Raw genomic sequence first — 26,911 nt, 5'->3', positions numbered from 1 at the left:
CACCTGAGCTCTTCTCCCCATTACTTTACATGAATGTTAGATTTGGCTCATTTCCTTGGATGATTTTGTAGTGCATGCATCCCAAAAAGTTCTACAGCTCTATGAATAGATGCTATTCATAATGGAAAAAAGATGACTGTTTTTCACAAGTATACAATAGGTAGGAGACATAGTAAGTGAATTTACTAACCACTTCTGGAGGGTTGTTTGTGCTCTTAAACAGTTGCATATTGGTTCCTAAGGTCTTGTGGATCCAGACCTCTCAACATGCTTTTGGCTGCACTTTCTATGGAGATATTTGGCCTTGAGATCACTTAAGCCAACCTTTTCAAACTTAAATGCCTAATTAGGCATTCTCTTCCCACCTAATGCAAACGCCAGAAGTCCTTTCTATTCCTACAGCAGAAGAAAAAGGTTTAAAGCTGCCTCAGTAGCTCTGACTCCACAGGTGCTGAAACAAGCACGTTCCCCTACCTGTCCAGATGACTATCATGCTAATGCCTTACTGCCTGCCTGTGGGCAGCCTTTCTGGATGCACCTGGCACTGTTTAACCTGCTGGGTCTGTTCGAAGCTGTGGGTCCCTACGTGCTCCTAATCGTGAACTTCAGCCGTGCTCAAATCCACCTGTGTGTCTTTCCATCGGAACAGCCTGCAAGCCTGGTTTCTGACAGGGGCCTGGTCTGAACAGCCTGCAAGCCTGGTTTCTGACAGGGGCCTGGTCTGAACAGCCTGCAAGCCTGGTTTCTGACGGGGGCCTGGTCTGAACAGCCTGGAGCCTGGCTTCTGACAGTGCCTTGAGCTGCCTGCAGCAGGCAGGACAGGCAGCCTCGGCAGGGACAAATTCTCAAGCTGGGCAAGACACAACCTCGAACGATGGCGTGGTTCTGAGCTGTCCTTACTACACCTGCCCGCACCAAAGCTCCTTCCCACTTTAACTTCATCTCCCACCTCACTGACACGTCCTTCCCCTCCTGCAACTGCAGCCGCAGGCAGAAGCTCCCATAAACCGTGGTATTGCAAGGGACGACCAGTCCATAACCATTTGCTCTTGTAAGAGAACTTGGTTTGCATGCACTTTATCTGCGATGAACATTTTTGTTTAAATTGCTGAGGTCCGGACAAAAATCACTACTGAGATCAGGGAGCTGGGCAGCGGCCGTTCCGGGACGAGCCATCAGGGCTGTGCTGTGGGCTGCACTCCGCCCCATCATCTTTCGCCATAGCACAAACTTCTCTTCCCTGGGCACCGCTGTGGCCTCCCCCGGGTACCGAGGTGCCTCAGCCCGCCGCCCTACACCACAGCGGCGGGGCTGGCCTGCTCTGCCCACGGGGCTGGGGAAGACCCGCTCGGCGCCAAGGTGAGACGGGGACAGGACCTCCCCCGGTTCCGGGCACAGCTCTCGTTTGGCATCGCCCGCCCCTTCCGCCGGCGGTCCCGCCCCTGCTCCCGGCAGCCCGTGCCGGCATGGCGGCGCCTGGCGCCTAGGGCCGCACGTGTGGGACCCGCTGTGGGGCTCCGCCGCCGCCGCCACCATGAAGAGCAAGCCCACGGCCCACAAGTCGGGCAACACGCACCGGGTGAGCGCCGGTGTTAGTTCAGTGGTCGTGCCCGGCTGCCGAAGCGGCACCGCGGCAGGAGGCATGAGGGTCGGCGGCGTGGCGGGCTCTGCTCAGCGCTGCGAGGGTCCCCGGGGCCGAGAGCGGCTGCTGCCCCGTAGCCGGCAGCTCCGGCCGCCGGGTCACCGTGCCTGACAGGCAGCAGGCTCACCGCCGCCCTGGCGTAGGAAATAATTCAGTGACATTAACCAGCGTTGTTTCAGGAAGCCTGAGAGCGGGGCAGTTTGCTGAAATCTGGGTCGATTTCTCTGCATCTCTGTCATCGTGTTGTGCAGACGCGTGGGCTGTGAGCCTCTGTGTGCAGGTTGCAGGGTGGAGGGTCAGTCTTGCTCCTGGGTCTTTTGCCTTCATCTTCCTGTTGGGATGATATTGAGGGGTATTATCCGGCAGCCCGTCTTTAGGAGTGGGATTTCTCTTTGCAGTGTGTGTATGCTATTGAGAGAGATTTGGAAGGGCTGTGCTCAGAATTGAGCAAGAAATGTGTCCTTTTTTTTTGCAGTTTCTTACCTTTTCGGAGCGCCTAAGCAACATTAATATTGATATTATTCATCGGATTGACAGAACTGGGAGCTATGCTGAGGTGAGAGCAGCAATTGTGATTATTTTCTGAAATAGCATCACAAATAGACATACTTCATGAAAGAGTCGCTTAAGAAATTTATTTAGGAGGAAATTAGAAAGAAGCTTCTGCAAGAACTGCTTTTTCTGGAGCCTCATTTCATGCTTTGTTCCCTTTTACTTTTTTACCTGGTCTGCGGTATTGCCATTGAGGGACTTTGTCAGTACCACCCTGATGTCTTCCATGTGGCTGGTGGACCTGTTTCTGAATATGAAGGATGCTGCTGTTTCATTTAGCTATCCTAGGACCAGACTTGGAAGACTTGCATGTGCTGAGTAGCTGAGTAGTTGCAATAGAATCTGAAGTTTGAAAATCATAAGCTGAAAAAGACCTCTAAGATTATTGAGTCTGACTGTTAACCTAACACTGTCAAGTTCATCATTAAGCCATGTCCCTAAGTACTACAGCTGCACATCTTTTAAATATTTCTGTGGATGATTGTTCAACTGCTTCTCTAGGCGTCCTGTTCTAATGCCTGACCACCCTTTCAGTGAAGAAATGTTCCCCAATATCCAGTCTAAACCTCCTCTAGCACAACTTCAGGCCGTTTCCTCTTGTCCTATCACTTGTTACCTATGGACACCCACGTACTGGCAACATGTGTATAAAGTAGCAACGTGTGTCTTTATGGATCATAAGGATCATTTCTATGTGTTATATAAATATATAAAACATCATTATGATTATAGCACTCTGCGAGTTATTGCCACCTGGCCTTCTGGATTGTTCTGAACTTCCCACTCAATAGCTGAGAGGATGCCAAAAGAAAATCCCAAGGCATTGTGCTGGGTGAACTATGGCTCAGCATCTTAGATTATCAAGGTCAGTCAACGGAGGTATAAAAAGCAGTTATGTAAACAAGTCCTGTCATCAGAAAATATTTTCAAATGTGTTTTGAATATTGAAAGAAAGGCTTATTTTCAGGGAAACTCCATAGTGCCTGTTGAAATGAGTAATTAAGATTTCTTAGAATATTCTTTAAATGTTTAAGGCACTTGATAGTTGTCTTCATTTGAACCTCTCATCTTTACAGGACACGTTCAGTAGGGTTGGTAGCTATTCTTCATCTTTGTTTTGGCAGGAGGTTGAAACCTACTTTTTCGAAGGACTGCGGAAATGGAAGGAGCTGAACCTCACTCGCCATTTTGGTATGTCATTTATATTCCTGTTTCCTGCTTCCCTTAGACTGCTAAAATATGGTTTTCTTCATCCAGAGCCCAGTGGGAGATTATTGACTGGTTTTTGGACTGGGCTCTGGAGCACTGTTATTCTTTAACACCCTACATGCTTACCAGGGATTGGACAAGTTTTCAGGGCTTCTCTTTTGTTGTTTGAACAGTGCAATTCTATAATGAAGTGGCCAACAAATGCCAGTCCTTCAACCAGCTGGTTTATTACCAAAGTGCTGTTGTGCAGAGCTTGAAGACACATCTGCAAGTCGAAGGCAGTCTTGCTTACCAGCCCCTATTAAAGTAAGTATATGGTCACAAGAAATAGTCATAACCCTTGATGGTATTACAAGTAAGCATGGTTCCTGTTGTAAGTGTTCTTTATCTTTATTGTGCTTGAGGAAAATAAGCAATGAGATGCCCAAAGTGGTCATATTTCCCTGGTAGAGCTTTACAGTTCTAAGTCTTCAAAAAACACAGTTGTGACAAGGCAAACAAATTAGCTGGAGTGTTACTGAATGTCAGACATTATATTAATGTGCTTTGCTTGACATTAATAATTCGTTTTCTTGTTTACTGTTGTCTGCTTGATTTTTTGAAAATCTTAAGATTCTTGCTATCCGCAACTGCCTAATAGGTGATATTTTTTTAAAAGTGGCACATAAAAGTGATGATGCCTTTCTTTCCAAGGAGACTGTGCTGGATTATGCAATGTTTGACTAGGTTTTGATTAGTTTGTTTTTGAAATGCACTAACACTGGTGTATTTTCTGAAACACAGTCTAGTGGTGCAGCTGGCTCGAGATCTTCAGGCTGACTTCTATCCTCACTTTCCTGACTTCTTCCTGGCCATCACCAAGTTATTGGATACACAGGATACAGAGCTGCTAGAATGGGCTTTTACCTCTCTTTCCTATCTCTACAAGTATTTGTGGAGATTGATGGTGAAAGACATAGACAATATATACAGGTAAAAACCTTATTTAACGTCTGTCTTGATCAGCAGTTACTAGATGCTGTAGAAGTGTAAATGCCACATGAATACATGGTTTAATGCTTCAGTGTATTTTTTAGCATGCTTTCTCAGCTTTTTTCAGAGAGGAACTGGCCAAGTTCCAGGGAGTTACCAAATGCAGGGACTTCTGGGCTTGGGAAGTTCCTGAGCTACAGGTGCTTGAAGGCTGATTTTTTATGTGCTTACTGTGTTTTTAAACCTTTCCTAGGTATCTGCTTTTGGCAGGTGCTGTAGACTGACTGAGCATGTGGCCTGACCCCGTGTGACCACTTGTTCGGTTTGAAATTGCTGATGTAGCTGGGCTCTTACTTTTGACATAGACAGTGGTTCCATGTTTTTTCCTCCTAATTTCAGTTTGGAACAGATGGAGCAAAAAACTGGTTACAAATTTCCTCCCCAGCCCAGGCTAAGCTGTCGAACATATTGAAAAATGATCTGCTCAATTTGAGAGAATCTGAGGCACCACTCCCTCTGCAGTGAACCTGTGATGAGCCATCTGCCACTGTTACTGATACCAGAAAACTGCAAATATTTGTCAGCCTTGCAAACTGAATCTTTCAAAATTTTTAAGTGTACAGGAGAGCCTGTTGGCTCAACTGGAATACAAATCTGGCATATAAATCAACTTTCGTCTCACTTATTGCTGCTAAACATATATCTTGAAAATCTTGATGCTGCAGTTGAATCTGTGTAGATCTGCAGATTTGAAAGCTATTTCTGATTGTGGCTTAATTTGCTTGGCATTGTCATTTGACCTTCTTTGCAAAACTCCTGTTCTTTATGCAGGGAGAGTGGAAAGGAATATAGATGAGGGAAGGTATTGGCCCTCTCTAGAGGCACAGGTTCTTAGTGTTTGTAAAAAGTGGCAATGTAAACTGGAAACAATTTTTTAACCAGCTGATGGCAATTCTTGCATTGCCCCTAAGACAATGGTTTATTTTGTGTCTTTGTAGCCTGTACAGCACCCTGCTGGCTCACCACAAACTCCACATCAGAAACTTTGCTGCTGAAAGTTTTGTCTTTCTAATGAGAAAGGTAAGTCGGATGTTTGTACTTTGATGCTATCTTCATTTTGAGGTGGTTTTTGGATTCAATGTGCAATATTAGGTTTTCTCCAGAGAAGGGTTATCAAAGCCTGGACTGGCATACAGTGTGTCCTGAGTTGTCATTTTGGTTTTTTGTTTTGGTTTTTTTTTGTCATACTGAGGATGTCATGTGTTCTATGTCAGTAGTGGCAAATAGAGGCCTTAGCACTCTCTGTTTAGAGACATTAAACTAAATGCCTGTGGTTGGTTTATGTAAAATGACTAGAAATAGTAAGGTTATCCTGCAGAAGGGAGGCTTGAATTTGTATGTGCACATTTTTTTACTGTCTTTTTCACCAATACTTAAAGGCCTTTGTAGAACTGAAATTCTTGTGACATTTTTCCACTCCTGAAGATCACTGTATGTAACATTCCCGGGCAGATCAGCCAAGATCAGGCAGCAGCCTTTCATGGAGTAAGGAAAAGGGAGTGTTAGTATTTGGGTTTTCTTTAGTCAAAATGTACAAAAGCCAGGATTCCTTAGACTGGCTAGCAAGTTTGAGTATCCTCATTTTTGTCCTAAGTTGAGAGACCTTAATAAAGCGTGTTCATTTGCTTGGTTGTTTTTGGAAATTTCTGAACTTTAGTCAAATGATCGGAAACTGAGGTGTTTACAATATTGGACCAGAGGTCCCTGCAGTATTCTCAAGTGTGGTTATAGTTTTGGACAACTGGGTTCTGTGTTCAGCTGATTCATGTCTCTGTCTCATCAGGACAGGGACTTTTTTGTTTCAGTTGTGACCAGTTTAACAGTGCATTTATGCACGCGTTTAAATGTGCATGAGAAGAATGAAACCCATATATTTCAGCTGCAGTGACCTCAGCAGGCCTGTGTACATTCTGGGGTTGTGGGAGCTGTAGTGACTGAATAGCTGATCAAATTTCTTTGAATTTCCTTGTGTGGTCACAGAAATAATGAGTTTGAACTGTTGTAGGAAGGCAGAACTAGGAGAGCATGGTGCTGTAGAGCCTTTTGATTGTCTCTGTCCGTCTGGCAGCTCTGAATAGCGGATAACAGTTTTTTCTCCTTATGTTTTGTAGGTTTCTGATAAAAATGACCTCTTCAATTTAATGCTCCGTGACCTGGGAGAGCACCCTGAAAAGGTGGAAGGTGTAGGACAGCTGCTGTTTGAGATGTGCAAGGGTGTTCGGAACATGTTCCACTCCTGTGCAGAGACGGTAAAGACAAGATTGCTGCTTTAACTGTTACTGTAACGGGCCTTAGGTGGTGCTCACTGAAACCAGGAGTGTTTTCTCCTTCACCTCAGTGGCTCCTTGGTGATAAGCATGTTGGTAATTACATGGTAGGATCTGAAAGCCTTCTAAGAATATTTTTGGAGACAGGAAGGTTGTTTTAAGTAGTTCCTTTTCAGTATTCCTGTATGCTGAAATCACACTTCTTGCTGATATTTCAGATTTTAGATGATAGCCTATTTTTTTCTCAATTCTAGAAAGAATTGAGATCACTGGAATATTTTAGCAATACCTTGCACTAATTGGTTTTAGGATTGCTGGATTTATTTTCTAAGTGTAAGAACACTATATACTCTTTTCCTGTTCAGGCTATGAAGTTAATTCTGATGAAGCTGGGGCCTATGACTGAAGAAGAAATTGAGCTACCATGGGTAGCTGTTGGAGAAGCCTTCAAGCAAATGATCAAATCAGCTGCAGTGCATATCCACAAGGAGCATTTTGACATTGTCTTCAAGTGCCTGGAGGTACACTAATTGTTTTTCTTCTTACTGTTATTTTTTTATTCATGAGTGACAGAGAAAAAATTCTGCACTTATTGAGGAAAGTGTTTGTGTTTTACTGGACCAGAAATGGGTTTTTATCTGCTTTGGAAACACAAAATACAGAGTCATGGGAAAAATTCCACCCTTCTTTTCTAAGCTCAGAGTTACCCTGGTGGCTGTTTTGTGAGTGAGAAGGGAGCTACTGCAGGTGAGACTTGGAACTCAGTCCTGTGGCTGGGCAATGATGGTTTGTACAGTCTGCCTTTGCATGCACTGCAGAACCCTTGTTGGAATGTAGTGCTTGTTTTATGTTGCTGAACTATTGGTGGTTCAAAACCACTTTATGACAGTAAAAGGGAAGCTTTTTGCCCTTCACATCTTTTTAAGGCAAAGAGTTAGGTTAAACCTGAAAATCCAAGTTTGAGCCAAGTAGTGAAAATCAGAATGTTTTCAGTCTGGGTGTTCCTGTGTTGCTGCTTGGGGGTTACACTCTGGTTTGAAGGAGCACAGCTGAGTGGTGTGGGCTGTGCTGTGTTGGATCAGGGTGATGTAGAATAATCAGCAATGACACAGCCTGGCAGTATGTTTTGCTTACCTGGCCAATATTTAAAAGTTCACAAACATGTGGTAGGGGGATTGAAGCCTCTTGCAACTGACAACAGACGGTGTCAGTTGTGCTCCTGAGAGGGATAAAATGGGAAACTGCAGGAAATGGTTCCCATGAGCTTTTTTAGGGTAGTCATTCCAGCATGGGTAAATAATTCCTATTGGTTCCTTCTTGAGACTGCTTTCCTGTGATTAGCCAGTTTCCTAGAAAATCCCATTCTGTTTCTCTGGTCTCACCCAATATGGTAAGCAGTTTTTACCTGACTGTCATTAGCTACAGATTTGTTTATCACTGAATGTTTTGTATCTCTGAGGATACAAACCTTTTGTATCTTTGACTCATCATCTGCAGTTGTTACGAAATCTTGGAAATTTGTGACATATTTTCTTTTGTTTTTAATGAGGCTTTTTCTTTTACCTTGGAAACTGATGGATGCACAGGGGATATCTTGCTCAGAGGGAAGTATTCATGTAGTCTGTGATTGCTGTCTAAATTGAGTTCAGTTTGTTGGATCAAGGGTAGAAGTTTATATCTTCTGTCTCTCTGGACAGAAAGAGACTAATGTAGAATGTAAATTATATAAGTAATCTCTCAGCATCCACATTAGCAAAATGATGCAAAAAGAATTTAGGTAAAAGTACCTAAATTCTGATAATTCCAGTGAAAGCTGGGTGCTTCCAACCCATCGTGGGTGTTGAGCCCAATATTTCTCTTTCCTCCTTTGTATGTCAAGTATCAGCCTTTCTGGGGACCCTTATTTTAGGAGTTCCTTGTGTTTCTGTCCAAGGAGTCTGGGATGTGTTTTTACCTAAGGGAAATTTCACAGTGTTTCTGCACAGTTTAATTTGTGGAATATGTATGAAAGAGCCAACAATAGTTTGTTGGGTAGCTGAGTTACTGATTCTTCTGAATGTCCTTCAAATAGCAGTAACTGAAAGAGAGTCTGCTCATTTATCTGAAGCATTTAAGTTCCCTATTTTATTTAAACAGGAGTCACTCCTAGATTTGCAGAAGAAAATAACGAAGGTCAACAGCTCTGTGGCTTCAGAGCAGATGGAAAGGATTCTGCAAGCTTATCTGATCTTAGTGGAACATGCAAATGGATCTAAAATCTCACTGCCTGAAGATGTCTGTCAGGTGGGTCAGACTGGCACTTATATGTGTCAGAGAGGTATTGTTTGGATATGGAAGAGGTGTGGTCAGCTGAAGCATTTTTACACATTTCTGATGCATGTCTGGGCTTGGGATTTGAGTGAATGGAGACATACATATATTTTGAGTATTGCTACCTCTCTGATCCTGTGAGATTTTACCTCTGTATGGTAATGCTAGTGTAGCCCAGCTTTAAATGAGCAACGGGGAAAATGAGCTACTGCTTCTAGAGTCTGTTCCTGCCACTGTGGAGGAGATCCCCCCATATCACTGGTATAGAGCAGTTCTGCCAGATTCACATACATTTGACCCCATTAGGTTAGATTTAGGGCTTTTGGACTTCAGTGGGGCTAGTAGGATTTGTTTCTGTGGGCTGAAGCTTAGAAATCTGTGCCCTCCTGATCCAGGGACTGTCCAGGCCATTCAGACCAGATAATCATTATCTTCATGGACAAATATGAGTTCTCTCTTTTCATTTCAGGTTTTAATGAAAATGTTACAGACACCATATCTCTCATCATCTTGCTGCAAGATGCTGCTGAATGCCATTTCTGCATTCTTGCTGGCAGAAAATGTTTTGTTGCCAGATTCTTTGACCAAGGAAGCTATCCAGAAGGTAACAAGGATTGCTGCTTATACCAGAAATCCCGGTCTTCAAATTCCCTAGAGCAGGGTGATTTCTGGACATTCTATTTCAGGCTAGGAAATATGCTGTAAGGTTCCCTTCAGTCTTTTGCGCAGATAATGAAGAACCTGCCCAATGCCTTAAATGAAGTCTGATGAGGTGTTGGGATTACCTGAGAGTCTTGCACAGTCTGTCAGTATAGCAGTGCCACCCTGGGAGACATCATTGCAATGAAATCCAGGCTCTAATTCAAACACCTACAGCCTCTGTAGAGAAAGGAAGGACAACAGTGAAGGAATGCATCCTGCCTGTGATGATAAATGATAATCATCTGATAAAGCAGATCATTGAGTCAAACTTAGCGGAAAAAAAAATTAATTAAGTTTCCAAGCATTTAATGAGCATGCCTTAGCCTTGTGGACAAGGTTCACACAAGTGCAGTTTTGATTTAGAAAGTACAGGGGTAAGCATATTTCAGTACTACCTTTGCTCCTGGAGCATTGACATTATTATCTGCATACATTCCTATCAAATGTAGTGTTGCAAAGATCAACAGGAGATTATACTATGGAATCTGATTCTTTAGTTTTCACGTTACAGTAAATTATATTTTTGCAATTAACAGTGTGGACCATAGTTTTTAGTGTGTGTGAAAAAATATTTCAAATAAAAATGCCACGCGATTTACAATGGGAAAGCAAGACTTGCAATTGTTTAAAGAAGATCAAATTTCATCTGCTCTTCAGTGTTGACTTGTGCTGAAGTAAGATTGGTTTTGCCTGTGGCATGAGGCCAGTTTTGCTCAGCAGACTTCATCAAACATTTGAGGATATTTGTGTGGGCTTCTGTTAAACTGGAAGGAGGCTTAAAGCTGTCCTTGTGTTCTGAAGGGTCTGGGAAAGAGAGTCTGTGTCTTTTATGTTGGCATTGAGGAGTACTGATCCTGGGTATCTCAAAGGACTGTTCCTATTTTGGATCATTCAAAAGCACAGAGGTTTGCTCTGCCCATGAGGTAGTAAGCTTTCTGCAACCTGCTATGAAAAAATGCCTAGTTGAAATATGTTTTGGGCCTAAGCTTTTTCCTAACACTTAGTGTGTCTGTGCTGCAGTTCTAGAACTTTCAACTTCTGTTTTCCATATCACACTGAAGAGATAGCTCAGTTGGCTTTGCACAGAGACAGTAGGATTGAGTAGTGTTTGTCAAAAAGGGTTGTGTCAGTAGGGTTTGTTAAAAAGGACTGTACATTTCTCTACCTAAATTGTCTCTTGGAAACAAACCTACTCTGTGTGCTGGAATTAGCAAGAGGGCCAGGCAGAGTATCTCAAGAGTTCAAAGAATGCTTGATTTGTATACCAAAAAACATGTCCCATGGGTAGTGAAGAGCTCACTATGAAATGTCTCTCTTTCTGCAACCTTTCACTTGCATCTTTCAGGTATTTGCAAGTAGATTTGAATGGCATTTTCTTTTGGACTTCTCTGAAGCAATGTTCACAATGAAGCAATTTGAGAGGGTAGGTGGAAGTGATTGTGCATTATGTTTATTTTTGTTGCTAAAGGGAACTGGAGATTCCACAGTATACTTACCTGCCTTGAATGCTGAAGGATTGTTGTGTATTGACATGATGTTTATTTAAACTTCTGTTATGATCTGATAAGAAGGAAAGAGGTTACTTGTGCTATTGTGTTCAAGTTGTTAAGGGTTCTCAGAATTGGAGAAGGTGATAGAAACCTGTTCACAAAAAGAAGCTTGTTAAGAGGGTGAGTGTGATATGGGTGGGAGGAAGAGAATGAGTTCTGAAGAAATTAAGTGGAAATGAAAAATAAGCTGTATAAGTGGTGATCTGGGAGGAATCAAATTAATTAAATGAAATGGGAGGTGAAAGCCAAGTCAAGGATCTGGAGTGTCCTGATAAGACTGGATTTGGTGCAAAATGAGTTTTTGCATTAAATTACAGTCCCTGCTGGTGTCTAGGGGCACCAGAACTGATAAGTCCAATGCTTTGCTGGCTTATTTGTGAGCATTTGGGTTTCCCTGTGGTTTGTGTCAAGGGTTTTTTTGTGGATTTGATGATGATTAAAAGACTTTCCAAGCTTTGACTTTTTTTTTTTTTTTTTTTTGTCTCTTCAGCATTTTCTCCCATGCTTTCTAGAATACATTGGACATTGCTTCTCTGGCACAGATGCCATCACAAAGGATGAGGCCGTGGCGATTCTGGCTAAACTCATTTTGGTGAAAGCAGAGCCTCCTACAATTGGTTCAATGGCATTTGAAAAGTATCCTCTTGTTTTCAGTGAGGCATCTGTCAGGTGAGACTTGTCAAGTTCAGCAGACACTAGATGTGTCTGTGTGGCTCTAGGCCTGAGGGCAGTGCAGAGCACATAAAAGTTGCCCTCCAGTATTTGCTGGAGTTGCATAAAATGGCAGCATTGCTGGCAGATTTGCAAACCAAGTGATATAGTATGACATCACTTGACTTTTTGAAATCATATGAGAAGAGATGCTGCTTTGGAAAGGTGGTCACTGATACAAACAGAGTTGTGGTGCATATATGATGGGGATCTGTTACACCATGATGCAAACTGCATCCCTTGGCAGTTAACCTTTGTAGTGAGTGCAGCAATTCAGCTTCTCATCATTGCTAACCTCCTGCCTGTGCCCCAGCTTTTTTCCCTGTATGCATATGTCTTGTCCAGGAGCTTTCTTGGCAGCAGTACAATAGTCTTGCCATAGAGCCCAGCTGGATATCAAAGGACATGTAATTAATCCAGAAGCAGCACTGTGCTGGCACAGCTTGACTGCTTTTAGTTGCAAACCTAGCTTGGTTGCAATGAAGTGGTTGCTTTCCCTGGAGCCTCTTTAGAAAATTAGGGGTAACCACTGAAGCACAGAATGACCATTGCTAATCTAATGATAGTGATTTTTCTAGTAATTCTAACTCAGCTAATTCAAAACTTTTGACTTTGTATTGCCTTTTATGTAAGGTCTGGTTTTTCCTTTAAGCAATCTACTCTGTGTGGTTTTTTTCTCTTTTTATTTAATAGTAGTGGAAGCACTGAGGTTTCGGGAACAGAAGGCTGAGTCAAAATGATTAAATTTGGTTTTCTTCCCTTGTTTTCTTTGTTTCTGGATCTCTGTTTTTTCAGTGGTTTGGAGTACAGAGCTGCAAGGACCTTGGTCCTGCTTGGACTGGCTTTTTGTGCTCTTGCAATGTCAGTGGTGTAAATTACGGTCCGGAGACATCTCAAGAGTTGCATACCCTGTCTCCTACCTAGTTTTTAAATACTCCAATTCTGGAGATTTCTGAGCTGCCTCTGGCAGTCTGGGCCAGTACTTTGGTATCTTTACACTTACACAGGTTGTGTTTTATTTATTTGGGCTTTTTGGCTTTTGTTTTTTTTTTCTTGGGTTGTTAGGGGTTTTTCCCCCAGTCCTCAGTGTATAACTTAAACCTTCTTTACAGCAGTTTAAATCCCTTGCTGCTTATCTTATCTGCTGGAAACATAAAGAGCAGAATATTTCTTACTCTTTGCATCAAGCTTTTACAAATAGCAGGCTTTCATCATCAAACATGTCTAAGATCTTTCTCTGGACCAACAATCCTCATTCCTTGAGGTTTATTTCATAAATGTATTTTCTTAAGCTTCTAATAATTCTTATTGTTGGCTTTTTATGAACTTCTGTATTTCTTGACGAGTGAAGCCTATGCAGCCTTCTGACTGTGATCTTGCAAGCACTGGGTGGAATGGAAGGATTGCTGTGCATGAGTGTGAAGGACTCCAGTTCATATGTTCCACTATGGTGTCAGCCCTTTCTGCCTGCCAATAGGCTTGTTGGTTTGGGCTCACCTTGTGATTCCACTTAAGTCCCAAAACTTTTACCTCACTGTTCGTTTTCTGTCATCCATCTGTGTCAATGTTATCATGGTATATTAACAACAGTTATAGAGATGACTCTCAGGTGTTTCTAGAGTCCATATGTCCCAGTTGTGAGGGTGTCCAACTGAGAACCAGTGTCTTTCTAGAAATATTATTTGACCTTGAAATAAAGAGCTGATATTTCTTGTGGGCCATGTTTTATGCTCTTCAGCATGACTAGATGATGTTTTGTGCAGTAGAAGGTACTAAGAAGAAAAAAATCTGTGTTATGCAAGTCCTTTTTGCTAGAAGTAGACAACATAATTTTGAATATCATAGGAGTAAAAAAAAAATCTCTGATATACAGTGGTGAATTATTAAAAATTTTGGGTTTATTTTTAGCTCTAATACAAGGCAACAAACAAGTAAAAGACAAGGAGAAAACACAGGAGTATCAGTGTTGGATCATGTACTGTCTTTAATGCATTTACCGAAGGAGGAAGACATCACTGACCTTTCACAGTCTTGGGTTGCCTTGGTTGTACTACCACATATTAGGTAAGGGATATTCTAAGGTACTGTTGTCATGTATTTCTGTAGTACTGTCTACTTTCTTACTGCCTATTTGCTCTCTTTCTGTAAGAAATCACTTTACTAAGGAAAGGACAATAAGTGCTAGTGCTAGGCTCAGGAAACTGGGGTTAGAAGACAAAAACAAGTGCTGTATGGAAATACCATGAGTCAACAGTAAAGACTGGAATAGAATATCAGCTTCTTGATTGCCTACTCACTAAATATGGTGCTTTAGTGTATTGAGATGTTATTGACACATTTCAGTTTGTGTGTTTTAAGCACTATCCTCTCTCAACAGTATTTTTTCAGTAATTATTGAAGGACTAGTTAGAAAGAAGATGCAGTGAGTGCTACAACTTAAATTGTGAGTCAGAAATAGCAAAAACATTTTGCTGCTGGTTTCAAACTTGGAATGAGCTACCTGTAATTTGATAGAGATAAACAGGATAGAAAATTTTATATGTAGGTGTCAGTGTAACAGAAATAAAAGTCTTCCCATTTATTTTCAACAGACCAATGAACAAAGACCACATTCTGCCTCATGTGACGAATTTTATAGACTCTCTCTTCACAGCCATTGACAAAGGAAGCCTCTGCAAAGGTCAGTTACAGTTACTTCCTGTTTATTTGCTTTTTGTTGATATATAAAAAAATAAAAGCAGTTTTTCTGATCATACAAAGCATGAAAATGAATAGTGGTAGCATTGTATCCAAAATTACCAGCTTGACTTAAACTAGAAGAGCAAAACTTGGGAGGAAACTGCCTCCAGGAAAATGGAGGAACATTTGCTGTTCATAATAATGATGGGGTGACAGATGTCCTGCATAGTGGAAGACAGAGGTGATTGGGAAGAAAAAGAAGAAAGTGAGGAAAAAAAAAAGAGGAAGGAAATCTGTCTAAATCAAATCCAGGCTGAAAAGGAGAGACTGACTCATAAGCTCCAATTCAAACCTATAGTGCAAAGTTTAGGACGTTAGCATCTGTCAGTGAATAGCTACTCATCAATGACAGCTATAAACTCCAATTAAATATCATTGTCTCAAACCCTTTGAGCTTTGTGTTGGGTGCCAAAGAAGACCCTTGTGGTTTAACCCCAGCTGGCAACTAAGCCCCACCCAGCTGCTCACCTGCTCATACTTGCCCAGTGGGATGGGGCAGAGAATCAGAGTAGTAAAAGTGGGAAAGTTTGTGGACTGAGATGAAGGCAGCTTAATAGGTAAAGCAAAAGCTGCACACAGAAGCAAAGCAAAACAAGGAATTAATTTACCACTTCCCATGGGTGGGCAAGAAACTTCCAGGAAAGCGGCATTATGCCATGCATAATAGTGACTTGGGAAGACAAACACCATCACTCTGAACATTCCCACTTTATCTGCTGAGCATGACCATATGGTTTGAAATACCCCTTTGGTCAGTTGGGGTCAGCTGTCCTGGATTTGTTCCTTCCCAGCTCCTAGTGGGCTGGTGGGAAAAGCAGAAAAGGCCTTGATGCTTTGTGAGTGCTGCACACTGATAACAAAAACATTCCTGTGTTGTCAACACTATTTTCAGCACAGATCCAAGCCAGAGCCTCATACCAGCTGCTATGCAGAAACTCAGCTCTATCCCAGCCAAAACCAGCACATTCCCTGCCTGTTCTTCAATACCATTTATGTCATACTCAGGTACCACACAATCCAATGCAGCCTCATTATCCACCTCTTCCCCTCCCATCCTTTGATATATCATTCCCTTAGTCTGTGGACCACCCCTGTAAAATGTTCACAGAATTATCTGCTGAGTTCATTTTATCCACAAATCTGGGTTCCATCTGTTATGGTGGTCACTCAGGACAGGAGAGTTGGTGTCTTGTGTGGAATTGTTTGCCACCAGAGTCAGCTCATGTTAATTCACTGCTGCACTTACACTGCTTCTTGTAAAGCTTGTCCTCCATTGGCTTGGGTGGTTCCTGCTATAGTAGTTCCTACAACATGTGCCTTAAACCTACCACGTACAAATGAAATGGGTTACAACAATTTAAAGTTGTATCTGTTATAATCTCCACCCCAGTCCCTTTGGGCCAGGCCACAGGGCTTAACATTGCAATGAACTCTTCTCCTTGCCCCTGCTTGGGTTTGAATTTACCCACAGTCTTGTGAGGGGAATACCTGCTCCAAGTGGAGTCTTACATACAAGTCCCAGTTTCCCCTGGGGTATACCTGCTGTGGTGTGGGCTTCCCCATCACCACAGGTGTTTTGGGGTGCACCTGTTCCAGGGCAGCCTTATCCATGGGCCACAGTGCCTTCAGAGATGTACCTGCTCCAAATGTGGCCTTACCCATGGCTGCTCTCCCTCAGGAATGTACCTCCTGTCATGAACTTGTCTGTGGCCACACACTTTGAGGTGCTCCAGCGTGACCTCATGCATACCTGGGGAGGACTCACAGTGTACCTGCTGCAGCATGTACTTACCCACAGGTACAGATGCTTCAGGTGTACTTTCTCCAGCCTGGATTTACCCTTGGGTCACAATTCCTTCAGAGGTACACCTGCTGCAGCATAGACATAACTAAAGCCATCGTTGCTTTGAGATGTATCTACTCTGTCATGGACTTAACCACAGCCACAGATGCTCTGGGATATCCTGCTCCTGTCTGGACTCGTCCATAGGTCACAATCTGATTGACTCAAGTTCGCAGTGGAGTTCCAGCCTGGCTGGTACAGCAGGACAAAAAGAGCAGCACTGCCCTGGCCACCTGCCCACCTGGGTGCATTGCCATGGCTGTTACCAAAATGTTCCCAGGTACAGCAGAGAAGGATGCTAAGCCGTACAGCACTACAGCTGTGAAAGCAAAAAGCAGTCACTAATGATCAGTGGCTGCTAATATACAGTAAGACAAGCAAGCCTTATGGCAGGCACAGAAGCTTGCCAATTAATATTAATAGCTAAACAGCAATAACAGCTTTCAATCAGGGTTCAGCCTGCACATTGCAACCTTGCACTGCTCAGGCTCTGTGTGCCAGAGGCACACTGCTGTTTCTTCTAACCTTGCAAGCCACATGTTGGGTACCAGAAAGAAGTGTTGTATTTTAACCTCAGCCAGCAACTAAGCCTCACACAGCTGCTTGCTTACTCAGCAGGGATGAGGGGAGAGCATCAGAAGGGTAAAATGGGAGAAAACTCAAGGGTTGAGATACAGATAGTTTAACAGATAAAGCAAAAGCCATGCATGCAAGTGAAGCAGAACAAGAAATTCATTCACCACTTCCCAAGGGCAGGCACGTGTTCAGCTATCCCAGGAAAGCAGGGGCTCCATCACTCATAACAGTTACATGGGAAGACAAATGCCATGCCTTCTTGCCCCTGTTTTAAATGCTGAGCATGGTGCTGTATGATAGGGGATATCTCTTTGATCAGTGGGGTCAGCTGTCCCAGCTGTGTTCCACTGGTGGAGTTAGTTTTCATCACAGCGGCTGGTATGGGGCTGTGTTCTGGATTTGTGCTGAATACAGGGTTGATAATACAGAGATGTTTTTGTTACTACTGAGCCTACTGCTGCTGCCAAGGCCTTTTCTGCTTTTCATGGTGCCGTGCTGCCAAGGAGGCTAAGGGTACATGGCAGGCTGGGAGGAGGCACAGTCAGAACAGTGACCCCAGCTGACCAAAGGGGGATATTCCAGACCTTATCACTTCATGCTCAGTATATAAATTGTGGGGAAGGAGGAGGAAGGGAGGGGATGTTTGAAGTGATGGCATTTGTCTTCCCAAGTCACCCCTACAAGTGATGGGGCCCTGCTCTCCTGGAGATGGATGAACACCTGCCTGCCCATGGGAAGCAGGTTCTTGTTCTGGTTTGCTTGTGTGCATGGCTTTTTTGCTTTATCTCAACCCACAAGTTTTCTGGCTTTTACCCTTCTGATTCTCTCCCTGATGCTGCTGGTGGGGGAGTGGGCAAGTGGCTGTAGGGGGTTTGGTGGCTGGCTGGAGTTAAATGACAACACCCCTCCCAATGCCTTGTGTACCTCCAGCCTCCCCACTGGTGGAGTGGGGTGAGGAGCAGGAAAGGAGCAGGAAAGCCCTTGTGTGAGTGCTATTCTTTGGTAACAGAAACATCCTTCTGTTATCAACAGTTTCCAGCACAAATCCAAAACAGAGCTACATACTAGCTGCTATGAAGAAAATTGCCTCTATCCCAGCCAGAACCACCACACCATCTCTGACCCAAGTGGCACCACCAATTCTAAATGCTGCATCTTTTCTCCAGGAAGAGATGGTTACTGGTTGTCTTTCCTCTCTTGCCAGAAAAGAAAAATTAACTGAGCCTGCATAGAGCAGGGCAGTTACTCAGAGAGCTAGAAAGTATTTGACCTTGTGACAAGCTATAAACAACTTTCTGAATGCTCCAGGTTGAGTATTCATTGTTCCTTTGTTTGTAAGAGCTGTCTGTCATTTTCCATTTATAATACCTTTGTTAATATTCCTAAATGTATCCACCAATCAGCTCTATTGCTTTTGCTTCTTTAAAGAAGCTTTGTCAAGCATTTAGGTCTTCCTTTTATCATATTTGCAGGTTTTTCATGCTGTCGTGATTGTTTTATTGGTAAATGTACTTAGCCTAAAAAAGGAGTATCTAGAATTTCTTTTCTTGGGTCTCATCTTTGCTGGCAGTAGTAGCAGCACTGCTCAGGCTCTGTGTGCATGCCAGAGGCACATTGCTATTTCTTCCTTTGTTGATAAGGGAAAAGAAAGTAAATGCATCCTCAGTCCTGTACTCATGCCTCCTATTGTCCCATATTACACTTATTTGCTTGGTTTTCTTCACCCTTCCCCCAAACTGGATACTTTTCTCATCCCCTGGCATTCTTTCCACCTCCATCATTCCTGCAATTCCTTCACCTTCTACTAGGACTCCAGTCTTTCACTGCCGCTGCAAGGCTCCCTGTGCTCTATTTGACCTTCCTGCCCTCTTAGCCCTGAAGCAAAGTGCAAGTTTCAGAACTGGGTATTTCTGGTGTTCTGGTTGCTGTGGAGTGCAAGGAAACGGGCTTGAAAACTGGGTCAGAGCAACAGCAAGGTATCTCTGGCAGCTCTTCAGGGCCAGTATGGAAGTGCTTCCCTTATTGATCACACAGGAGTGTCTGTAGTGAGGTGGAAGCTGCTATCTTTGTCCAGCATGGGCATACTGCTACCAAAGGGCATGCAGATTGCACCTTGGGAACTGTCCTTACACTATGCAGATAGATGCAGAAAGTTTCCTCCTGTCATTACTTGATGTTTCTTCTCTCTTTGAGGAGCTCCTTGTGGAGGTTAATGGTTAGCAGGATCTGGGAAATCACATACCTGGGGAATTACACAACTTAGAATAGAGGAATGTTTGCAGAGGAATAAATAGGATATGAATGCTCACTTCCCTTTCTTTTCCATTGGCAGCATGTAAGAGAGCTAAATCCTTTAAAAACTTTCTTTAATTTGCCTGGTTTAGGAACAATATTTCTTTAACCTGGAAAGAGATGAAGGAGGGGAATTACTCTTTTTTTTTTTTTTTTTTTTAAAGCAACCTATTTGCTAATTTAGAAGTGTGATGGGAAAGGAATTGCCCTTTCTTGCCTGGCAGGGCATTGGCTATCTTGTGCTTCTGGGAAACCCTCCATCTCGAAAGGAGTCTGAGAGGTTTAGAAAGGAGACAGAATTCAGCAAATCCACCTGCCATTCATTAATATATACTCAGTCTTTAGGTACATGGGACAGCTTTCAAGATCTTACACAGTAGTGCATTGCCAAAGTTCCAGAGTTTTATAGGCACCTGTGTAGTGGTGGCATCAGTGTGTATTTTTGCTTTGCTTTTGCTGCATTCATATCAATTTAGCAGCATTTCTTCCTTTTGAGCAGAGTGCTGTCTGTGACTCCTGCCACAGTGCTTAGCTCCAGATCCCTGCTTTCTGCACATGTGGGTGTGATGGAAACATGCAAACTGGGAGCTGTCACAGCTTTCAGTGCTGGCTTGCTGCAGGAGGCACTTACTTTGATAGCCAGGGAAGCACTTCTTTTATGTGTTATGGTTATGTGTTATGGTTAGAAAATACACATGCCAGTTCTGGGCTCCATATGCTACCTTATTTCTCTGACTCCAGCCGTTCCAGGATGGGAACGCACCATACAAGCACAAGTCACTGAGAGCTGAGTAAATTTACAAGATGTTCTTGTTCTTTCTCTGCTCCAGGAAACCTGTTTGTGGCCTGCCAAGCTGTAAGTACTCTCCTTAGTTTGGTGGAATCTGCTGAAGTACTCCATTTGTTACCTGTGGAGCGTGTCAAGAGCTTGGTGACGTAAGTAAACTCTGCCTGTTCTGTGGTGCTTCATGGTTTTCCTTGGAAGGGCAAAAACTTGCCTTTGCCTTTATATAAGAGCTGGTTAAATGCTTCTTTGTGTGCTGTCCATTCTGTTATGCTGGTGCATTGCTTCAGTATTGTGGTTATGTAATGGAGCAAAGTTGTAGGCTCTTTCTTTGGAGAGCTAGGTAGATGTAGTTCCTGTTCAATGACATTTTCTCTGCAAACTGATACTTTCTTAGCTGCAGGGTAGTGTGTCAAGTAAGTTGGTTCTAGTTTTATGTTGGAGTGCTACCCTGGTTCTGGTTTTGCTTTGGAATGCTGCACCTAGTAATTCTGTGTTACATTATAATGACAAAAGAGACAGGAACAGCACTTTCTGAGCTGTGTCAAAAGCCTGAGTTTGCTCCTGGTATTGGGATTCCACCATGTCCTTGCATACCCCTGTTTGTGCTTGCTCCACAATGGGAGGAGATTTTGTGTACTCCATTTTATTTATTTTCACTCTATTTAACTTATAATTAGCACAGAAAACTCTTTGGCTGGAGGGACAGGGAGAGAGCTGAATGCTCTCTCTAGCATGTCTGAGTCTTTAGTGGCTTGAGCTTCAAAACATCCTGTTCATTTAGGAAGTTATGGTGCTCATGTCTGGGGCATGATGGAAATAAAACAACTTGCCCAGATCAGACAGGAATTATTAGCAATGAGCTTTAGCCTAATGTTTTCCTGTCAGCTCTGTGCAGGGGATGTGAAACCTGCTTGGAGCAAGGGATGTAAGGTAGCAGAAGGAGGTTTCTCTGTGAGCAGACAGGATTCCTGGGGTCTCACCTAAACCTAAATTATTTCTCTTCTGTTGAAGTTGATCACTGACTGAGCACCTGGGCAGTACCAGAAGCCCTGGTGTGACCTATGCAGATTTATTTTCTGCAGCTGTGTGTCCAGCATGCAAGCCTCAGCTTGACAAGCCTGATTGACACAAAGGAGGGATCTCATGCCTCTTGGGCTGTCATGGGTTTTGCAGCTACAAGTCATTGTGCTGGTGAAGTCTAATTTCACTGGCCTGCTGGTGCAAGCAGAGTCTGAAATCATGGAATTTTCCCTTAATGTTGTAGTTATCACTACTGCCTTGTTTTTTAATACCAGTGTTGTTGCAGTGCTTTCTGTATGCTAATAAAATCATCTGTTGTTTTAGCACTTTCCCTTCAGACCCCTCTGCATTGCTGTTGGCTGATCTCTATTACACGAGGCTGGCTTTATGTGGCTGCCAGGAGCCCCTTTCCCAAAGGAACCTAATGGACTTGTTTGAGAAGTTGCATCCTAATATTTCCACTGGTGTTTCCAAGGTAATCTGCTGTTTTGAGCACATGAAAAGTAATTTGTATTTTAACAATCAAACATAAGTAAACTTAGTTAAATGATAAAGTCTGGAAGGAGAAGCATGATGAGACTGTAAAGCCATTACTTCCATAGTGTCTGCTGAGACCTGTGTCAATGGGGCATGAGTTAACAGAGGTTAACTGTTAGCCTTGTCAGCCTTGCCTCTTCCCTAGAGCTAAATCAGGGCAGGAGCATAATGCATTCACTTCTAATTGCTTTCTAGACTTCAGGAATTCATCTGTTTCTCAGCTCCAAAATGAACCTAGTGAAATCAGTGTGCTGTACCAGACATTAATCTCTCTGGAGGTGTGTATTTGTCAATTCATATTGCCTGATACATGCTTCTCCTTGGAATAGGTCCGGCTGTTGACGGTTCGAATTCTAAACCATTTTGATAATCCACCTTCTGCACAGATTGAGGTAGGGCTAAAGCTTTTCATTTAACATTTCAAAGCTATCTGTGTTTTGTGTGAAGTGTTGTTCACTTAGCAGAAACAAAATGTATCTGGTAGAGGTGGTCCTCTGCTTTTGTCCTTTCTCATTCCAGTCTTATTTCTTTGTCCCCCACCTCCTGGTGTTCTCAGATGTGTGCCTAAATGGTGGAAACCAGAGCAAGTCCTTTGACTTTGTTCTTTTGTCCAGAATGGCTGTGAGTCTGTATAGTTTTTTTGAAGTACTTTTCAATGAGATAAAGGTACTCTAATAGAATTCATGTCACTTGTTTGTTCAGGGTGATGGCACAGGGGATTTCCAGCCATTATTTTCCATATTGCTCCAAGCAGAACTTGTGCCAGCAACAGTGAATGATTACAGAGAAAAACTTCTCCATTTGAGGAAACTAAGATGTGACATAGTGCAGCCTGCAATACCAAGTGGATCTTTGCAGGAGGTAAGGATTTATTGTCAAAAAGCAGTTGTCACATTCCTTTATTCCAAGAGAATGTTCTTATTTCATCACCTGGATTGCAGAGTTTTTAATGAGAGCGCATCAAAAAAGTCAATTAACTCTCAGATTATGTTTTCTAAAACTTACTTGTTAGTAGGGATCACAGATCCCATTGTCCTCAGGAGTACTGTGTTTAGTAGTACAACAGTGGTAACCAGATAAATGGCCCACAGTCAGATTAATCTGCGTTTGAAGTCATGGAAAGGAAGGCAAATGATTCCAGGGAGAAACGAGATGTGAGCAAATTTAAACTCATGACCTTGCCATGTCCTCAGTGTGGTTGAACGTTGGTAGGACTTTCACTGGCTGTTGGTGACCTCACTTCTGGATCTTGCTTCAGCAGGAAATTTTTCTATGCCTGTAATTGTTGAATGTCCTCTGCTGCTGAGCTAAAGGGGGCCTCACATCCATGAGGAAGGATTGTAGGTCACTCCTCCATGTAGCTCAGTGAGGAGCCAGCCTAGAGATCATGCCATTAGGCCTAGTGCAGTGAGTACTCCTCTGGGCAAACTTTCATCTGTCTGAAGTCCCTCATTTTGCTGTGGCAGCACTGAAGTTGGCAAGAGAGACAGTCCAGATCATCTGTCCTGAACTGGTTTTTCCATATTCATGTTATTTTGGTATAGTTATGAGATCTCAGTGTAGCTTACAGTAAATGGGTTCTAGATTTCCACATGAAGCTATGAAGAAGTAAATGGGTTCTAGATATTCCACATGAAGAAATTATTATGTATGTGACATCCTTCATCTCTAGTAGCATTCCTGAAAACTTCTTAGACCAAAGTTTCCTCTTTGAGAGAAAGAAAGGTTAGAGGAGCTTGGTTGGTCTTTAACTAGTGTTTCTGCATCTCACAAGATGGTGTTGTGTGTCATTCTAGGTGCCTCTTCGGTATTTACTAGGAATGCTTTATATTAACTTCAGCCCTCTCTGGGATCCTGTAACTGAACTTATAACGTGAGTATATGCAGTTGGATGCCGCAGTCTGTAGTTGTGTCACAGGACATTCCTTTCATTCTTCTGTGAACTGAAGCTGAGGTAAAAAATGTCCAGTTTGGAGAGATTTGTGCATGAGAACCTTCATGTGACATCTTCTGAAATTAATTTGATCTCTCAAATCTCAGCCTGTGTAGACTTTTCAGTTTACTTCCTGATTTTTTTTACTTCAAAGGGAACTTGCAACAAATACAGTCAAATAACATCAGAGTTTCAACAAGAGTTTTTAGTCAGAGGTAGCAGGATTTGATTTATGTTTCACAAATGCTTAAAGGAACAAGAAATCTCTCTGTTTCCTCATCTGCTAACTTTTCTGTCCTTACTGGAAAACCTCTAAATCGTACTAAAGAGTAGGGAAGTCTTAGCATGGTGAAAAAATAAGTGACTTCTTTCAGCATGACTTCATCTTCTTTTTTCCTCCCTTTGTTGTATGATTAAAAAGGATGGGATTTTCCTCTTCAAACCAGTGAATTAATTAAAGAAAAAAATTAAACCAGCTCTTCAAAAGATATGTCCATGATAATTCTTCCTTTGATTCTATATGATTTGCTGTACAGAAGTCAGTAGAAAGCTTGAGAATATTTTTACTCAATTTTGAGTTCATTTGAAGTCATGGGATACAACCAGATTATTTTAATAACAGTTGACATTTGGGATCCATGAGAAAAGGCAAGGAAGTGCTACAGCTGCATTGTGCAGATGTCCTGTCTCTGGACAGCCACATTAAAGCAGTGATCAAAGCCTTTGATTGTGGTAGTTGATAACTAGCTGAGTGACGCTTGCCTTTTCTTATCTTCCTTCTAATTTCATGCTGTATTCTGCTTTGTTAGTTCTCATGCAAAGGAAATGGAGAATAAACAGTTCTGGAAGGTCCTGTATGAACATTTGGAGAGGGCTGCTAGCTATGCTGGTAAGTCACCTATCCTAAGCATGGTTATCATAGCAACCCAGGTAAATGGTGAATTATATGCCTGTTTTTCAAGTTCCCCAAATTTATGTATGATGGGGGAATTCAGAACCAGTACTGCTGTCATGTCCAGGGCAGGAGTAGAGAGGCTTGTGAGGAAGCTGTGTCTCCTGTCCTAAACACCAAGCAGTAGCTGGAAAAGGCCACCTGCATTACAGGAAGGAGTTGCAGGTTGTTGGAAACCCTGCAGCAGTTTCATCTCTGCTTAAGGCTGGCACTGCTCAGACGGGTCAGGAGCAGTGACAAAACCTGTGTAATGGTGCAGACCATCTTCCTGCTCCGTGGAATTTCTGCACACAGTGTGTGCTCTTGAGGTTTACCTATGGGCATATGCAATCTAATATTTCAATACAGAGTCACAAGTGTGCAGCCATTTGTGAACTTCTCTGTTACTCAGGGGAACTGAGCCCAGTTGAGAAGTGCCAGGGTTGCAAGGCATCCTAGAACACTTTCTGAGCAATGTGTTTCTTTCAGGTCAGTGTTAAATACAGTTGTGTCTAAACAGGTGCATGTCACCAAATGTATTACTTTTGTAATGGGGGATGGATTCCTTGCTATTGGTGATTATGAAGTAACCTGAAAAGATTTTCTTATCTCTTCTGTAGAAATGGAGCTGCAAGATGAATTAGATGAACAGGAGGAGAGCATTGCTGAAACAGAAAGTGAGAAGATGCCAGAAGGAGAGGTGGGGACTGTCTTTCTGGAGCAGCTGAGGAGAAGAACAGATTGCAGTGAACGGCTGGACCACACAAATTACAGGTTCCTACTTTGGAAAGCACTGGATAAGTTTCCGGACAGAGTGGAGCCACGGTCGAGGGAACTTTCCCCACTTCTTTTGAGATTCATTCGGTAAGTAAGATTCATTTTTCAGTTGAGTCGACACATTGCTTTCAATGTATTGCTGAGCTTTAAGAGTGGCTATCCCATTAGAGACTTTATTTCTTGAATGCATGGCTGATGACATGTCTGTTTCCAGTAGAGGTAACCTTTTAATTGGAATGTGGATTCTGTTAGAAATGAAGCAGGCTGAAATGAAACTTACAGTAGTAGGTCTCTGCTGCTCATTCATTGACTTGGCATTGTCACTCTCGTTACTCAGTTACAGAGTGATTTCAGTGGAAATGAAGTTCCTCTTTAATGAAAACACACTTTAGTTTGGAATCGCAGAATACCAAAGTGTTTTCCCCCAGGATGGGGAAAATACTGATTTTGTTAGAGGCTGATTCAAATTTCTGCCCCTGGAGGGAAAGCAATGGTGTGCTTGCATATGTGCGCACATATCAGACAGTATGATGGACATAATAAGATGTTACAGTAAGAATGGTGAGGTTTTTAGTTGATGTTGTTGCCCTAAAACCTTGAGAAATGTTATGCTTCTAATTCCTTCCTTCTTTTTTTTAAACACAGAAATGAGTACTACCCAGCAGATTCCTTAGTGGCTCCATCTCAGGATCTCAGAAGGAAAATTAGTGGTACCATAGCAGAAAAACAAATAGTCGCTGAAGAGGTGAATGATGTTGCTATGGAGGAGGAGGAGGAGGAGGAAGAAGAAAAGGAAGAAGGGGAACCAATTAGTATAGGAGTACCAAAAAAGAAAACAAGAAGAGCTGCTGCTAAGTAAGTATTTTTAGTTTTCCCTTTTGCTAGTGCTCTCATGGAAAGGCAGATTCAGTAGCTCACATTGAGATACAAGCTGTGGTTTTGTATATATTATTTTTTCTTCTTTTGCTTGTGCTTCATCATTTCTCAGTCGATTACAAGTCAGAGATTCTGCCTGTACAGTACTAAAAATCCAAACACATTGCCCAGGTTTTATCATTATCGCATTACCTGCTGACCTGTCTGTGGTGTGTTTTACTTTGGGCAAAAAATGTGTAGTATTCTGAAGTTTCCAGAGACTCTTGTACCTGATTTCCCTGGCCTCTCTGTGCATATCTGTTAGTCTTTGAAAACTGTGGGCATTGCCAAACACTTCAAAAAAATAGATTATTTGTTAAGGTATAGAATATTTGGATTCTGGTACAGAATATTGGTATAGAATATTGGGATATTTAGGTATAGAATATTGGGATTCTGCCATTTCCTGCCCATTATAAATCTTGTCTTTTTAGGGACCAAGGTTTTTATTTGGTAGTATGAAGCTGCATGTTGCTGAGTGTCATTGTTGCAGTGCTGAATGCATGGAGAAAGTTGCTCTTTGTATGAATTCTCCCCAGTGATGACCTCTGTCTAATATCCCTTACAAATACAGCACAAAGAGTTA

General features: G+C 42.6%; 1 protein-coding gene across 1 annotated transcript in view; it reads left to right on the top strand.

The window, feature by feature from the left end:
• Window positions 1–1,501: 1,501 nt before the first annotated feature.
• UTP20 (UTP20 small subunit processome component) overlaps window positions 1,502–26,911 on the top strand; it is a 63,179-nt gene continuing 37,769 nt past the window's right edge. Inside the window, exons 1-22 of the mRNA XM_066549556.1 lie at window positions 1,502–1,579; window positions 2,118–2,198; window positions 3,319–3,385; window positions 3,577–3,709; window positions 4,187–4,375; window positions 5,374–5,455; window positions 6,547–6,684; window positions 7,068–7,223; window positions 8,839–8,985; window positions 9,482–9,616; window positions 11,060–11,137; window positions 11,755–11,933; window positions 13,884–14,039; window positions 14,567–14,655; window positions 20,256–20,361; window positions 21,557–21,707; window positions 22,099–22,161; window positions 22,472–22,630; window positions 23,566–23,642; window positions 24,512–24,591; window positions 25,254–25,497; window positions 26,056–26,265. Coding sequence (XP_066405653.1) covers window positions 1,535–1,579; window positions 2,118–2,198; window positions 3,319–3,385; window positions 3,577–3,709; window positions 4,187–4,375; window positions 5,374–5,455; window positions 6,547–6,684; window positions 7,068–7,223; window positions 8,839–8,985; window positions 9,482–9,616; window positions 11,060–11,137; window positions 11,755–11,933; window positions 13,884–14,039; window positions 14,567–14,655; window positions 20,256–20,361; window positions 21,557–21,707; window positions 22,099–22,161; window positions 22,472–22,630; window positions 23,566–23,642; window positions 24,512–24,591; window positions 25,254–25,497; window positions 26,056–26,265 — 2,765 coding nt within the window. The 5' untranslated portion in view covers window positions 1,502–1,534. The remainder of the gene's footprint in view (window positions 1,580–2,117; window positions 2,199–3,318; window positions 3,386–3,576; window positions 3,710–4,186; window positions 4,376–5,373; window positions 5,456–6,546; window positions 6,685–7,067; window positions 7,224–8,838; window positions 8,986–9,481; window positions 9,617–11,059; window positions 11,138–11,754; window positions 11,934–13,883; window positions 14,040–14,566; window positions 14,656–20,255; window positions 20,362–21,556; window positions 21,708–22,098; window positions 22,162–22,471; window positions 22,631–23,565; window positions 23,643–24,511; window positions 24,592–25,253; window positions 25,498–26,055; window positions 26,266–26,911) is intronic.

The sequence above is a fragment of the Molothrus aeneus genome, chromosome 5 (assembly GCF_037042795.1).
Source record: "Molothrus aeneus isolate 106 chromosome 5, BPBGC_Maene_1.0, whole genome shotgun sequence".
Lineage (NCBI taxonomy): Eukaryota > Metazoa > Chordata > Aves > Passeriformes > Icteridae > Molothrus > Molothrus aeneus.
This window is presented reverse-complemented; position numbering and strand designations above follow the sequence as displayed.